The sequence below is a fragment of the Mytilus trossulus genome, unplaced genomic scaffold (genome assembly GCF_036588685.1).
Source record: "Mytilus trossulus isolate FHL-02 unplaced genomic scaffold, PNRI_Mtr1.1.1.hap1 h1tg000070l__unscaffolded, whole genome shotgun sequence".
In the NCBI taxonomy this organism is placed as follows: Eukaryota; Metazoa; Mollusca; class Bivalvia; order Mytilida; family Mytilidae; genus Mytilus; species Mytilus trossulus.
In genome coordinates this window covers 2736046-2753894 of record NW_026963294.1, presented here as the reverse complement: position 1 = coordinate 2753894, position 17849 = coordinate 2736046, and the positions used below count along the sequence as shown (strand labels likewise).

Here is a 17849-nt window from a genome sequence, read left to right as displayed (position 1 = left end):
CATTTGTCACTTCAGGGCCTTTTATAGCTGACTATGAGGGATGGGCTTTGCTTATTGTTGAAGGTTCTACAGTGATCTATAGTTGTTAATTTCTGTTTCATTTGGTCTCTTATGAAGAGTTGTTTTATTGGCAATCATACCACATCTTGTTTTTTATATGATCTGTCAGTGTGTCAACATGGCAATGTATCAATGTATGAGTATGCTTTTGTGTAGATCTCTCAATGTGTCAATGTGTAAAAAGCTTTAGAATTGTCAATGTATCAATATGTTAATGTGTTAATGTGGGAGTCAGTTTATATGTTTATTTATTATACTTCACGTTAAAATGCCATATTGTGATTGGCTAATACCAGGGTGTTAATTTACTTTATCACATGACTGAGTGGGGGACAATTGTTTTGAATGCCACCCTCTCGTCCAGACCAATCAAAAATCAATTATTTAAAAGACAATGAATTGAATTTACATCAAGTTATTAAAGACAATGCTTAAGTTCTATTTTTTGGCTTAGATTCTATTATTTAACTGTCAAAAAACAACAAAAAACATCTTGCTGAAGTTCTGTTGATTTTTCTAATATCCGTTACGTTGTTATGAACGTGACATCATGGAAAATACTTTTGAATAAAATGCGTCTGTAAAAGACAATTATGATAGGACATTCAGTATAGTAAATGAAATAACACATAGCTGTGAGGGTGATAGATTGGTACCCATCGAAAAAGTATTGTCAACCTTGGCTTTGCAGCGGTTGACAATGTTTTCTTGGGGTACCAATCTGCTCTATCACCCTCTCAGCTATGTTTTATGTATAAACTGTCAGTGTTTCGATATGACAATGTGTTAAATCTGTTTGAGTGTCTACTTGTCTATGTGTTCATCTGTCAGTGTGATGATGTAGAAGTCTGTTAATGTGTTGATCTGTCAGTGTGATGATGTATAAATCTGTTAATGTGTTGATATGTCAGTGTGATGATGTAGAAGTCTGTTAATGTGTTGATCTCTCAGTGTGATGATGTAAAAGTCTGTTAATGTGTTGATCTGTCAGTGTGATGATGTAGAAGTCTGTTAATGTGTTGATCTGTCAGTGTGATGATGTAGAAGTCTGTTAATGTGTTGATCTGTCAGTGTGATGATGTAGAAGTCTGTTAATGTGTTGATCTGTCAGTGTGATGATGTAGAAGTCTGTTAATGTGTTGATCTGTCAGTGTGATGATGTAGAAGTCTGTTAATGTGTTGATCTGTCAGTGTGATGATGTAGAAGTCTGTTAATGTGTTGATCTGTCAGTGTTATGATGTAGAAGTCTGTTAATGTGTTGATCTGTCAGTGATATGATGTTTCAGTCTATTAATGTGTTAATCTGTCAGTGTTAAAATATGTCAATGTGTTGATATATGAATCTGTTAATGTGTTGAAATGTCAATTTGACGATATGTTTATGTGTTGATGAATCCATCTGTTATTGTGTTGATGTATGAGCCTGTTTATGTGTCGATCTGTCAGTGTGTCGATATGTCAATGTGTTGATGTATAAATCTGGTAATGTGTTGCCTTTTACAACTGAATTTTATAGTTTGTTTTTATGTTGTACCGTAACACAACTGTCCTAGGTTAGGGGAGGTTTGGGACCCTGCTTACATGTTTAACCCCGCCATATGCTGTATGTATGTGCCTGTCCAATGTTAGGATCCTGTAATTCAGTGGTTGTCGTTTGTTGATGTGTTACATATTTGTTTTTCGTTCATTTTTTTTGTACATAATTTAGGCTGTTAGTTTTCTCGTTTGAATTGAATTACATTTGTCACTTCAGGGCCTTTTATAGCTGACTATGAGGGATGAGCTTTGCTTATTGTTGAAGGTTGTACAGTGATCTATAGTTGTTAATTTCTGTTTCATTTGGTCTCTTATGAAGAGTTGTTTTATTGGCAATCATACCACATCTTGTTTTTTATATGATCTGTCAGTGTGTCAACATGGCAATGTATCAATGTATGAGTATGCTTTTGTGTAGATCTCTCAATGTGTCAATGTGTAAAAAGCTTTAGAATTGTCAATGTATCAATATGTTAATGTGTTAATGTGGGAGTCAGTTTATATGTTTATTTATTATACTTCACGTTAAAATGCCATATTGTGATTGGCTAATACCAGGGTGTTAATTTACTTTATCACATGACTGAGTGGGGGACAATTGTTTTGAATGCCACCCTCTCGTCCAGACCAATCAAAAATCAATTATTTAAAAGACAATGAATTGAATGTACATCAAGTTATTAAAGACAATGCTTAAGTTCTATTTTTTGGCTTAGATTCTATTATTTAACTGTAAAAAAACAACAAAAAACATCTTGCTGAAGTTCTGTTGATTTTTCTAATATCCGTTACGTTGTTATGAACGTGACATCATGGAAAATACTTTTGAATAAAATGCGTCTGTAAAAGACAATTATGATAGGACATTCAGTATAGTAAATGAAATAACACATAGCTGTGAGGGTGATAGATTGGTACCCATCGAAAAAGTATTGTCAACCTTGGCTTTGCAGCGGTTGACAATGTTTTCTTGGGGTACCAATCTGCTCTATCACCCTCTCAGCTATGTTTTATGTATAAACTGTCAGTGTTTCGATATGACAATGTGTTAAATCTGTTTGAGTGTCTACTTGTCTATGTGTTCATCTGTCAGTGTGATGATGTAGAAGTCTGTTAATGTGTTGATCTGTCAGTGTGATGATGTATAAATCTGTTAATGTGTTGATATGTCAGTGTGATGATGTAGAAGTCTGTTAATGTGTTGATCTCTCAGTGTGATGATGTAAAAGTCTGTTAATGTGTTGATCTGTCAGTGTGATGATGTAGAAGTCTGTTAATGTGTTGATCTGTCAGTGTGATGATGTAGAAGTCTGTTAATGTGTTGATCTGTCAGTGTGATGATGTAGAAGTCTGTTAATGTGTTGATCTGTCAGTGTGATGATGTAGAAGTCTGTTAATGTGTTGATCTGTCAGTGTGATGATGTAGAAGTCTGTTAATGTGTTGATCTGTCAGCGTTATGATGTAGAAGTCTGTTAATGTGTTGATCTGTCAGTGATATGATGTTTCAGTCTATTAATGTGTTAATCTGTCAGTGTTAAAATATGTCAATGTGTTGATATATGAATCTGTTAATGTGTTGAAATGTCAATTTGACGATATGTTTATGTGTTGATGAATCCATCTGTTATTGTGTTGATGTATGAGCCTGTTTATGTGTCGATCTGTCAGTGTGTCGATATGTCAATGTGTTGATGTATAAATCTGGTAATGTGTTGCCTTTTACAACTGAATTTTATAGTTTGTTTTTATGTTGTACCGTAACACAACTGTCCAAGGTTAGGGGAGGTTTGGGACCCTGCTTACATGTTTAACCCCGCCATATGCTGTATGTATGTGCCTGTCCAAAGTCAGGATCCTGTAATTCAGTGGTTGTCGTTTGTTGATGTGTTACATATTTGTTTTTCGTTCATTTTTTTTGTACATAATTTAGGCTGTTAGTTTTCTCGTTTGAATTGAATTACATTTGTCACTTCAGGGCCTTTTATAGCTGACTATGAGGGATGGGCTTTGCTTATTGTTGAAGGTTGTACAGTGATCTATAGTTGTTAATTTCTGTTTCATTTGGTCTCTTATGAAGAGTTGTTTTATTGGCAATCATACCACATTTTGTTTTTTATATGATCTGTCAGTGTGTCAACATGGCAATTAATGTATCAATGTACGAGTATGCTTTTGTGTAGATCTCTCAATGTGTCAATGTGTAAAAAGCTTTAGAATTGTCAATGTATCAATATGTCAGTTTGTTAATGTGTCAACTGGTCATTGTGTCGATATGTTTATGTGTCAATGTTTGAATTTGATACCTCAATTTTGATATGCTGATCTGCCAATGTGTCAATTGATTAATATTTCCATTTGTTAATAGGTCAACTGGTCAATGTGTCTATCCGTTTATGTGTCAATGTATTAATTTGCCAAAAAACTACTTATTCTGTAAAATCCAGTTGAGCCGATGGCTGGATTTGGTTGTCAACTGAACAAGTTGAGAATGTTATATAAATCGGGTGAGAATGAATTTAAGGTTATTGTGATCTGTAATCAACAGGTTGAGGAAAGAACCGGCCGCACCCTCATATAAATATTCCACAGTCCCTAAATTGGATGAGAATGAGAGAAGTTTATGTTAAGGTTAATATGATCTTTAATCTGGTAATCAATCAATCTTCACCAATAGCCTACTTTACTTTTCCTATTAATGTTATTTTTTTTTTTTAACATTATACAGGTTATATGCAGATATCAAGGTTTCCATATATTAGAAATAAGTAACAATACATCATTCATGTCATTCTAGCCAGTATATATTATAATTAACCTAGACAATTGCCTTGTGTGAACCAGTAGGAATGATAGTACCGCCATTGTTAGCAGACATCAAGGTCTCCGTAATTAAAAACAAGTAATTATTATTTTAGCCAGTATCTGAATAAATAATATTAGATGATTACCTCCAACTACTGGTGCTGCAGCTTCCTGTGATTGGTTGTCATGAGTCAATTCTGGGGATGTCTTTGACATGGCAGTCTAAAAAAGAAAAACATGTAATAAACTAGTAGAGTGACCTTGCATTGTTAATTTCTGGGTCATTTGGTCTCTTGTGAAGAGTTGTCTCATTGCCAATCGATACCACATCTTATATCTATCCTAAAGTCCTATTTTTGCCACTGACAATAAAGATTGTAAGAACAATTTCAAACTTGCCCATAATTTGCACATAATGTTTGGAAATGCACAAGATCAAGAAATACACACGTCAGACAAATTATTCTGACAACCAGTCTTTATGGAGAAAGCGGGAATAAAAGACCACAGACATGGTTGTGTTACGGCGATTGGGATCATCAATCTAAATAACTAAAATAAGGGACAACAAATAAAATTTTACTTAAATTTTGTAATATTCTTTCTTTTTCAAATAATTTATGTTTATGTTTATTTATTTATTTTGATTTCTTTCAGAAGCAGCTATTGCCAAGCTAAAAACAGTAGTTTTATCAACCATAATCATAATGGAGAAAATATATAATTTCTTAAAGTATGTGTTACTATATTTGTTTTTATTTCTCCCATTGTTTAATTGCAAAAGAAAGGACAAATTCTGGTGTTAGGCTGTTTTCTGATTTTTGTGATACCATGTTTATTTCTTTAAAGGTGTCAGATCACTAATTCGAAATCCCTGTCAGAGCCTGTCTATTCCAACAATTTTTTCAACATTTACAGCTTTATAATATTTTTAACTTCATAGAAAGCAGGTGTTACTCTTAGTATACTGAATCGTACATGTATAATCTTTCTACCTGCCAATTATAATTCATGTTTAATGTCTTGTAGTAAAATACCAATAACCGAAGGTAACTACTAAACATAGCCCCTGGTTTTTCTGGAAATCTTAAATAAATATAGTATGGAGTGCATTAATCCTCAATTTTTAATGCAAACTCATTGGCAAGTAAATTATGTCTAAAAATGGTTTAAATATATTTCTGTTTCACAAAAAAATTTCATTTCTGCAAATTTGTTGGTTTAGTTTAAGTAAACAATGACATCAAAAGCACTATATTTTTTTAGGGAAGGACTACTTTAGTATATAACTTTACATTCTAAATTGGAGTGAATGAATTGGTGGTCTAACATCTTTACCACATGTGTAATCGCCACAGTAATTGTTTTTCCTTCTAAGCCATATCACACGTGAGTAAAATTTACTGCACACTGCCTATTTAATGATGATGTGATTTATTTGTTTTTGTATGTAATTTAAAAAATATGTGCAGGAGAGTTAACGTTACTGAGTTTACTCATTTCATAGAGGTTTTATCTATGTAGGTGGCTTTGTCTACCCGCTACATACTGAACGCTTAAAAATCTATACACAGGTTGACAGCATACTAAACATTTTGTTAAGATGTGCTTTTTGTTTTAGTATATGATTATTACATATTTGCATAAACATGTAAATCAACTTTTCCGCACAGAGATACACATTATGTATACATAAAAGGAGATGATGTGATGTATATACCTAGGAGATAGCCAGCTGATGACACAAAAAATAAGAGACATCCAACAGATGAGACACTGATTTCAAACATTTGTCTTTCGCATATGCCAACATCTATATTAGGGAACAAGCTTGGAATTGTCAACTTACCGGGTACATTGTTAACTGACAACAAATACTACAATGACATTGAAAACAACAGGCAACCGTTTTATTGTAACTTCAATGTACCAAGTCTGTTGTGTCTCTAACAATCTGTCAACATATTTGTAAATATCTCTTATTAATTAAGACATAATATTTACCTTTAGGAAGTCCATCACTTCTTTCTTCTTCCTTTTTATCTCTTCAGAATCATAGCTTTCCATTGTTACCATATCATAAGGAGTCTCACCCTGAAATACAATCAAAAACTCTTTTATCAATCATACAAATATACATCTTCTTTAAATAATAGGCAATTGTTGTACTAATTTTACCTATACAATACTTGACATAAATCCAGTCAACCTAAACCAACAACAAATATGAAGTGACATAATAAAAAGATACATGAACAATATTTGAGATTTTACTGTTTAAGAGCATGAATAATCTAGACATCATTGAGATGAGAGCCATCTCTGTGGGCCCCGCTGAAATAATGTATGGTAAAAAAATTGTATCTTTACCATAGGACATGGAGTTGTCAACTGAAACCAAAGTTTTTAATTTTGACTTTTGACACACCCTCTGGTGTTGGTTAATATACATGTCAAGTATAAACTTTGAAATCATAACGGTTCTCAAGATATAGAGTGGACACGATCTTTACCATAGGACATGGGTTTGTCAACTGAAACTAAAGTTTTTGACCTTGAACTTTGACCTAGGAATTTGTACATACATTATGACACCAGGGATGGGGTAATTGAAAATGTAATGGTAATTAAGTGTAATGCATTACAATTTTCCATGTAATTGAATGTAATGTGTAATTGAGCATTTTTTTAATTACATGTAGAATTTAAAATCACTGCAAACAATCATTTTGTCAAATTAGTATACACAAAAGGATTATAGAAATGAAAATTAACAGCTGTAAAAACAAACAGCATTTAATCAGATTAAAATGTCCAGGGGCAATGCCACTGTTACATGTATTTTTATCTAATTAGCAAAATATTGCTAATATTTAGACATTATACGTACATTATTTGTACTAATAAAACAATTTTCAATATTGTGACAAGCACACTTTTTAATATTTTTAATGTAAAAAAAAATTATTTATGATTTATGTATAATATCTTTATTTATATGTTTATATTATGTTTAATTTAAATGACTTCATTTCTGAGATGTCAAAATACCCCTTGATGTATTGGCAAGTTAATAGGAACCAATCCCCCCCTCCTTTCAATATGATGATCTTCTGATCATAGAACTTCCATGTTCTGATCAAGCAATATCTGCCGCATTAGCTCCTGTCAAAAAGCTATTTAGAATTGATGTCAAAGTGTTCAGACCAGAGAGATTCAGACTAAATTACAAAACATTAAAATAGCTAATGATTATCAAATGTAACGCTTAAACTATGCTTACATGAATATTTTACACATGCATTATTTATACATGTATAATATTGTTAAAAAATACCATGACGAAATGTAATGTGTAATTTAATTAAATACTTTAGTAAAGTAATTGTAATTTAATTAATTACATTTCAAAAACCGTGTAATGTGTAATTGATGTAATTGATCATTTTTGCAATGTAATGTGTAATTTAATTAATTACATTCCAATGTAATTGACCCCAAGTCTGGATGACACACCCTCTGGTGTTGGTTAATATACATGTCAAGTATAAACTTTAAAAAGATAACGGTTCATAGATATAGAGTAGACACAATTTGTTACGGACGGACGAACGGAAAGACAGACGGACAGACGAACGGACAGACTGATCACTATAGGGCGTCCACCAATTCTTATTATATGTGTAGAATTAATGTATTCCTGTATATTTACATTATCTTTTTCTGTTTTCCTATATTGTACTCGTTATTTAGATTTTGAAAATATCGTAAACGGAACAGAAATTATTCATTGTTATTATATAATTTAAATCGATGCATCTTATATTTTCGGTAAAAAAAAACATTTACAATTATACCGACATTTAAAAGAGTCTGTATTTAAAAAGATTTTTTTGTTAAATAATATAAAATGCTCCGCTGGGCGCAGCTTTATACGACCGCAGAGGTCCGACCCTGAACAGTTGGGGCAAGTATGGACAAAAAATTCAAGCTTGATACAGCACTGAATTTGGATTGTGATTAAATATTTGACACAGAATGAATGGGGTCTAAGAACTTAAAAAAAAAAATTTACCTATTCAAACCATATCATTATTATTTGCTTTTAATATATAAATCAGAAATGACCAATTAAAAATGGAAAATTTTAAAGAAAAAAATTGAAAAATAAATCCCCCCTCAAATTCTTTTAACCCCCTTATGATTCATCACCCCCAAACTCAATCCCAACCTTCCCTTTGAGGTATGGTACCTTGCAGTACAATTTCAGAGCGATCCGTACACTTGAACACAAGTTATTTTCTGGATACTAGAAAAATGCTTGTTTTTTGGCCCCTTTTTGGCCCCAAATTCCTTAACCTTTAGAGCAATTACCTCCAAACTCAAACCCAGCTTTCCCTTTGTGATATGGAACCTTGCAGTACAATTTCATAAAGATCCATGCACTTACACACAAGTTATTGTCGTGAAACAAGAACTAGAGGCTCTCAAGAGCCTGTGTCAATCACCTGTTACTGTATTTACTGATGTCGGCCATTTTGGGTGGTAGGCGGGGTCATTAGACACTTTTTTTTTGATACCCTAGTTATGATTGTGGCCAAGTTTGATTAAATTTGGCCCATAGTTTTAGAAAAGAAGATTTTTGTACAAGTTACAAACATGACGAAAAGTTGTTCAATATTGACTATAAAGGGCAATAACTCCTTATGGGGTCCTCTAACAATTTTGATAATGTTAACTTATTTGTAGATCTTACTTTGGTGAACATTATTTCTGTTTACAGTTTATCTCTATCTATAATAGTATTCAAGATAATTACCAAAAACTGCATAATTTCCTTAAAATTACCAATTTTAGGGCAGCAACCCAACAACAGGTTGTCGGATTCATCTGAAAATTTGTGAGGGGATAGATCTTATTCTGATGGACATTTAACATGTTTAAATCTTGAAAGATCTGCCCTAAATGTCTTAGTTTCAAAGATATAAAGCAAAAACTGCATTTCACCACTATGTTCTAATTTCAGCCATGTCGGCCATTTTGTTTGGTAAGCAGGGTCATCGGACAGATTGTTTAAACTATATACCACAATGATAATTGTGGCCAAGTTTGGTTAAATTTGGCCAAGTAGTTACAGAGAAGAAGATTTTTGTACAAGTTACAAAAAATTACGAAAAGTTGTTAAAAATTGACTATAAAGGGCAATAACTCCTTAAGGGGTTGACTGACAATTTTGGTCATTTGACTTATTTGTAGGTCTTACTTTCCTGAATATTATTGCTTTTTACAGTTTATCTCTATGTATAACAGTATTCAAGATAATAACCAAAAACCTACAAAATTTCCTTAAAATAACCAATTCAGGGGCAGCAACCCAACAACAGGTTGTCCGATTCGTCTAAAAATTTCAGGGCAGATAGATCTTGACCTGATCAACAATTTTACCCCCATGTCAGATTTGCTCTGAATGCTTTTGTTTCAAAGATATAAGCCAAAATATACATTTTACCCCTGTGTTCTATTTTTAGCCATGGCGGCCATCTTGGTTGGATGGCCAGGTCATCGGACACATTTTTTAAACTAGATACCCCAAGGATGATTGTGGCCAAGTTTAGTTAAATTTGGCCCAGTAGTTTCAGAGGAGAAGATTATTGTAAAAGTTTACGGACGCCGGACACCGGACGCCGGATGACGGACGACGGACGCCAAGTGATGAGAAAACCTCACTCGACCTTTCAGGTCAGGTGAGCTAAAAATGCTTGTTTTTTTGCCCCTTTTTTGCCCCAAATTCCTAACGTTTTGAGGCAATTAGCCCCAAAATCAATCCCAGCCTTCCCTTTGTGGTGTGGTACCTTGCAGTACAATTTCAGAGAGATCCATACACTTGAACACAAGTTATTGTCTGGAAACTAGAAAAATGCTTATTTGTGGCCCCTTTTTCCTAAACATTTTGGGCAATTACCCCCAAACTCAATTCCAGCTTTTCTTTTGTGATATGGAACCTTGTAGTACAATTTCAGAAAGATCCATACACTTACACACATGTTATTGTCATGAAATTAGAAAAATGCTTGTTTTTTGCCCCTTTTTTTGCCCCTAATTCCTAAAATTTGGAGGCAATAACACCCAAAATCAATCCCAGCATTTCCTTTGTGATATGGAACCTTGTGGTACAATGTCAGAGAGATCCATACACTAACACACAAGTTATGTCTGGAAGTTACAAAAATGCTTATGCTTGGCCCCTTTTTAGCCTCTAATTCCTTAACTGTTGGTACCATAACCCCCAAAATCAATCCCAACCTTCCTTTGTGATATTGAACCTTATGGTGAAATTTCATAGAGATCCATTCACTTTAACTAAAGTCAGAGTGCGAAAACCAATATGTCTTCGGACGACAACGACGACGACGCCAACATCATACCAATATATGACCGCAAAATTTTGCGATCGTATAAAAATTGATATAGATAATGTTGACATTTGTTGAATTCATTGAGTAAACAGTTTAGTCTTGCTAAAAGTTGTAAATAAAGTAACAGCTCAATGAACTTTTCAAACTGTGTAAATTGTAATACCGGTCAATGGTGCAAAACGTGCGTTAATTGTGGAAAAGCAGTGAATATCAAACGAAAATTGAAGCGTAGTTACCATTGTGTTACGGAATTATCGTGCTGTCTGCACGTACAAGAATTCTTGCAATAAATGAACATAGATTATGGAAAATATAAGATAAATTTCAGTCTGTGATAATGATGGTGGGTTTAACGACCTTGACTGGCTATTTAGCCCTCACACGGTCGGTCCTGGCTTACGCTTTTTGATGCACTTAAATAACTTACTTTTACGTTTGTGACATTTGATATAATTATACAGACCAAAAGTTGACAAACATTTTAAAACAAGAATAGAAATTAAACATTTCTGCAAAGTTGCTGTAATTTTAATGAACTATATTTTAGCGGTAATCACTAAAAACTTATTTGATTGGCTGATCTAAATAAAATATTTCATCAAGGTGTTGGAGTCCGTGTTGCATATTCAAATGAATTTCATTGGTCGAAACGTTTGCAAACTTTCAATCAAGGTGTTCTCATTGAAGTCCGCGTTCATGTTTCAATAGGATACTCAATATTGTAAAATTCAAACCGAGTTTCTCTACGAAGTCCACATTAACAAAAAGAATTTAGAAAAATAACACTTTTCTGATTCTTCCCACACAACAAAACTGTCTTTTTCGAAAAGCATAATTGCTTTCTACTGTTGAACAATACTAATATCAGTGGCGGATTTACCGGGGGCACAGGGGGGCACGTGTTTTATACGAACTTTACAAATACATTGTTTAGTGCCAAGAATGTTAGTATCGATATATGGCATATGTCTTCTTAACAAAATTCTAACATTACCATTTCTTGTGATTTTTTATTTTCAAAATTGTCTTCTTTTGACTTTATTCAAAAATAAAAATTTTGTTCATGCAAGATTTGTTTTAAGACTGAATGTCGTATTTTCTTTTCCCTCCAATTTTCAAAGGAAACTAACAAATGCTATGTTAAAAAAAACCCTCCCCTTCCCCCTTTTCCACAAAAAGTGGATTGGGTTGGCATTGTCTAATATATAATCATCAATGAAATGCCATTTTATTTTTATAAGACATACAATTTGAGAACATAATCTGGGACTAAAACACTTATCCATTAGTCCAAGCATACAATAATATATGATGGTATATTTTTCCTGTTTCAATTACCATGTACATGAACATGTATGAGGCTATGATTGCGCCACCATTTATGAGGATATGAATGGGTTTACTGAAAAGAAAATAATGGGATAAAAAATAAATAGCAGAATAAAGAGGTGATGAAATATAAAAAAATAGATTGATTGATTGTTGGTTGCTTCACGTCAAGTGGCAAATATGTCATGCATGTTAAGGACGAATATAATAGAGACCAATTGGCAGAAGAATAAAGAATAGAGTGAAATGGCAAAAAAATCATAGATACTATAGAAATTGACACCTCTTCCCCCACCACCATTACACTCGCATACATACATCTCTAAATATATATTTAATTTTGGTTTCGTGGTGACCCCCCCACCCCCAGACATCAAGGTTCTGGGTCCGTCCATGACTATATTATAATAAAATACAAGCATAAATAAACTGTTATCACAGAGATATGTATCGCCTTTTTGTAATTTTCATAATGCAAATGTTGAAATTAAAATAGCAATAATCTAACATGTAAGTTATGCAAATATTCAAAGTCGATGAACCATGACTGAAGGTACATGGCTAAACAATCTCCATGGAATGAGATGTGCCAATGCTAATACAATTGCATACCAAATACCATTGACTTAATATAAGTCGTTCCCTTTAAACAAACCTAAACACAAACATTAACTTGTAAACTATATGTAAAAGTTTCAAAGTCAATGAACCATGATCAGGGGTGGGGCTATATAATCTCCATGGAAACGATACTTTCAAATGCCAATACATTTGCATACCAAATATCATTGACTTAACATTAGCAGTTCATCTTAAACTGATCTAATCACAAACAAATACATGTAAACTAAACAAAAGTTTCAAAGTCAATAGACCATGACTGAGGGGGCGGGGCCAAATATTCTCCATGGAAATGAGATGTGCTAATGCTTATACAACTGAACACGTTAACTTAGCAAAATTTGCAAAGTCTATGGACCAGGACTAAGGGGGCGGAGACAGATAATCTCCATGGAAATGAGATATGCCAATGCTTACACAACTGCATACCAAATATCATTCACCTACCACTAGTGGTTCCCCATAAATTGACTTAATCACAAACTAATACATGTAAACTATGAAAAGTTTCAAAGTCAATAGACCTTGACTGAGGGGGCGGGGCCAAATAATCTATATGTTTATGAGATGTGCCAATGCTAATACAACTGTATACCAAATATCATAGACCTACCACTAGTGGTTCACCATGAACTAGACCTAATCACAAACTAATACATTGTTGACGCCGCCTTCGCACCGCCGCCGCCGCCGGAAACAGCATACCTATGTCTCGCTTTTTGCCTCCGTCAAGGCGAGATAAAAAGCCTGTTGTATTTGTCACAATTATATGGTTGATTTTCAATGTATACTTACATGTATATATGACAATAAAGACTTATTCCATCCCCCCATTCCCCCTTAGAAAAAATTAAAACCGTACGTTAACTACATGTTTTAGACTCAAAAAGCTAGAAAGGGGATGAAATTACTTTGTAAATATATTGGGGTAAATTTTAAAGTAAAGAAGTGATTTGGTCCAGAAGAAAAGGTAAACAATTAGTATTTCTGAATTCGACGATATCAAACAAAATCCAAAGTTGCCACGGTCCATGTCCTGAGTTAAGGTTAATACAATATTCTATAATTTTGATAATATGCCCCAAAAGCAGAACAACACAGGGATGATCCAGGATTTTTGAAGGGGACGTAATTCCCTAAAAGTGACAATATACAGTCGAGCGATGCAAATTAAAATTTTTTAAATAATTTCATGCAAAAAAATAGACATATATATATGAGCCAGTCCATGCAAAAAGGTACAAAAACGAAATTCTAAAACGTGTGCATAACTATTGGTAGCAGACTTCCCGTATGAGAATATTAGGAGGATTCCGCTTAAAAATAGCAGGAACCCAGGAGGAATCCAAATCTAAAATTCAAACTAATTAGTATTATCCCAACTCAAATCTCAAATCGGTCCATTTTTTTCATTAGGAATGTATTTCTACTTGAAATACCAAGTACTTGTTGTTAGCCTGTTTACCTGGACACATGTCTTATTACGCAATAAGTACGGATATGGTAAACTCTGTATAATGTATCTCTGGACTGGGGTGTTAAAGATATTTTAATCTGACAACACGAATGCTTAGTTGTTAATTTCTGTGTCATTTGGTCTCTTGACGAGAGATCATACCACATCTCCTTATTTTTATATGTGTTTTTAGATTTACTTGTGTTTTATGCCCAAACAATGCAAAAGCAGAATGTAGAATCTTTAAAATGTGCTGCCTTAGATCGAGTCTATATCTGGAGACTGATTTTACCTACTATTTGGGTGTTTGACTAAGAAGCATTTTAATAAACAAATTGTGGCTTATTTCATATTTATAATACAGTTAAGATTCAAGACCATATTTTGCTAAATTTGAAGATTAATTACTCTTAGTAAAAATTGGAAAGGATGTTTCATAATTTGTATACAAGAAGTAAAGACTCTCTTTAAGTTATGTCGGGTAAATATCTTTTTGATAAAATGATGCAACTGGATGCACCCCTAAATACAAAATAATAACCATAAATAGCAGGTATGCGTGAATCAGATAGTAGCATAAAAACAAGAGTGCACATGCTGAAATGTCTCGCCTTCTTTACTAACCATTGATATTATGTTGATAGTCCGAAATGAAAGCTTTACTACAACTATTACATAAACTTAACATGATCCAAGAAAATGAAGTCAAGGTCATATAAACCAAACAAGAAATACATGAACACCTTACAATCATTCAATACACTAAATATAGTTGACCTATTGCTTATAGTTACTAAGAAACAGACTTAACCACGAAAACTAAACATTGACCAATGAATCGTGAAAATGAGGTCAAGGTCATCCATACAACAAATAAAGTTGATCTATTGCTTATAATTTTAGAAAAACAGACCGAAACACATAAACTTAACACTGAGCAATGAACCGTGAAAATGAGGTCAAGGTCAAATAAAACCTGTGAGATTGACATGTACATCATAAAATATGTCCATACACCAAATATAGTTGACTTACTGCATATAGTATTAGAAAAAAGACCAAAACTCAAAAACTTAACTTAGACCACTGAACCATGAAAATGAGGTCAAAGTTAGATGACACCTGCCAGTTGGACATGTACACCTTACAATCATTCCATACACCAAATATAGTAGACATATTGCATAAAGTATAAATAAAACGGACCAAAACACAAAAACTTAACTATAACCACTGAACTATGAAAATGAGGCCAAGGTCAGAAGACAAAAGAGGGACAAAAGATACCGAAGGGACAGTCAAACTCGTAAATCTAAAACAACTGAGAACGCCATGGCTAAAAATGAAAAAGACAAACAGAAAACAATAGTACACATGACACAACATAGAAAACTAAAGAATAAACAACACGAACCCCACCAAAAACTAGGGGTGATCTCAGGTGCTCCGGAAGGGTAAGCAGATCCTGCTCCACATGCGGCACCCGTCGTGTTGCTTATGTGATTACAAATCCGGTAAATAGTCTAACTCAGTAGGTCAAATTCATGAAAGGGAAGGGGATTGTAGTTACAACGTAAGGAACATATCTGATATCATTTGTGAAACGGTTATTCCATAACGGTCAATCAACTCGTGATGGCGTCCGTAAAATTTACGAAGGGATGATTTCAACTTTACCATTTGGAACCCTTGGTTTAATAGCTTCCTTGTGAGCAGTAACCCTCTATCAAGAAAATCATGATAGGAAATGCAAGCACGGGAATATCGTTGGACATGATACAATCCTTCTATACACCAAATATACTAGACCTATTGCTTATAGTATCTGAGATATGATCTTGACCACTAAAACTTAACCTTGTTTACTGATCCCTGAAATGAGGTCGAGGTCAAAGGAAAACTGTCTGACGGGCATGAGGACCTTGCAAGGTACGCACATACCAAATTTAGTTATTGTATTACTCATAATAAGAGAGAAATTAACATTACAAAAAATCTCTATTTTTTTTCAAGTAGTCACTGAACCATGAAAATGAGGTCAAGGACAATGGACATGTCACAGACGGAAACTTGGTAACATAAGGCATATATATACAAAGTATGAAGCATCAAGGTCTTCCATCGTCTAAAATATAAAGCTTTTAAGAAGTTAGCTAACACCGCCGCCGGATTACTATCCCTATATCGAGCTTTTTGCAACAAAAGTCGCAGGCTCAACAATAAGGAGATGTGGTATGATTGCCAATCAGACAACTATTCACCAAAGTTCATATGATTTAAATGTAAGCAATTATAGGCAATCGTACGACCTTCAACAATGAGAATAAAATGCCTCGCTGAGCGCAGCCTTATACGACCACAGTGGTCGAACCCTCAACAGTTGGGGCAAATTTGGACACAATATTCAAGCTTGATACTATCTGAATTTGGATTGTGATCAAATTTTTGACATAATATAGGTTTCTGACACAAAATAAATGTGGTTAAAGATTTTACAAATCTAATGCACAATACTGTGCAATTGAAGATTTCTTCTTGAAACTTTTCAAAGATTTGAAATTTTGAAAATTTTGAAAAAAAAAATATGAACCCTTTTAAAAAAAAATTGGAAACCCCACTTCCCCCCAAACTTTTTGAATCCCCCTTTTAGCATTAACCATCAAACTTAATTGCAGCCTTTGATTTGAAGTATGGAAGGTTTTAGTACAATTTTAGAAAGATCCATACACTTAATCACAAGTTACTGTCTGGAAATTAGAAAAATGCTTTTTTTTTTTAACTATAAAAGCCCATTTAAATACATTTGTACATCATAAACATGATAAAAGTATTAAAATAGAAAATGACATCATAGTTATGGCTACAATTAACAAGAGTGAATACACTGAAATGTCTCGCCTTCTTTACTAATCATTGATATAATGTTGATAGTCCTAAATGTTAAGCTTTAATACAACTGTCACATAAACTTCACATTAACCAAGAAAACTAAACATTGACAGATGAACCATGCAAATGAGGTCAAGGTTTGAATAACCATGCCAGACAGACATGTACAGCCAACAATTCTTCTATACAACACATAAAGTTGACCTATTGCTTATAGTTGAAGATAAACAGACCAAAACACAAAAAAATAACACTGAGCAATGAACCGTGAAAATGAGGTCAAGGTCAAATAAAACCTGTACGACTGACATATAGATCATAAAATAATTCCATACACCTAATATAGTTGACCTATTGCATATAGTATTAGAAAAAAAAGTCCAAAATTCAAAAACTTAACTTTGACCACTGAACCATGAAAATGAAGTCAAGGTCAGATGACACCTGCCAGCTAGACATGTACACCTTACAATTATTCCATACACCAAATATAGTAGATCTATTGCATACAGTATAAGAAAAACAGTCCACAACACAAAAACTTAACTATTACCACTGAACCATGAAACCATAAATACAGAGTATGAAGCATCCAGGTCTTCTACCTTCTAAAACATAAAGCTTTTAAGAAGTTAGCTAAATCCGCCGTAGCCGCCGCCACATCACTATCACTAAGTCAAACTTTCTGCAACAACAGTTGCAGGTTCGACAAAAAACTTCATCAGCAACAATTAATAG

The 17849-nt window shown here is 33.6% G+C and overlaps 1 protein-coding gene across 1 annotated transcript in view; it reads right to left on the bottom strand.

The window, feature by feature from the left end:
• LOC134699532 (uncharacterized) overlaps positions 1–17849 on the bottom strand; it is a 73951-nt gene that overhangs the window by 50292 nt on the left and 5810 nt on the right. The window contains exons 7-8 of the mRNA XM_063561127.1: positions 6405–6494; positions 4547–4622 (exon numbers count right to left, since the gene is read on the bottom strand). Coding sequence (XP_063417197.1) covers positions 4547–4622; positions 6405–6494 — 166 coding nt within the window. The remainder of the gene's footprint in view (positions 1–4546; positions 4623–6404; positions 6495–17849) is intronic.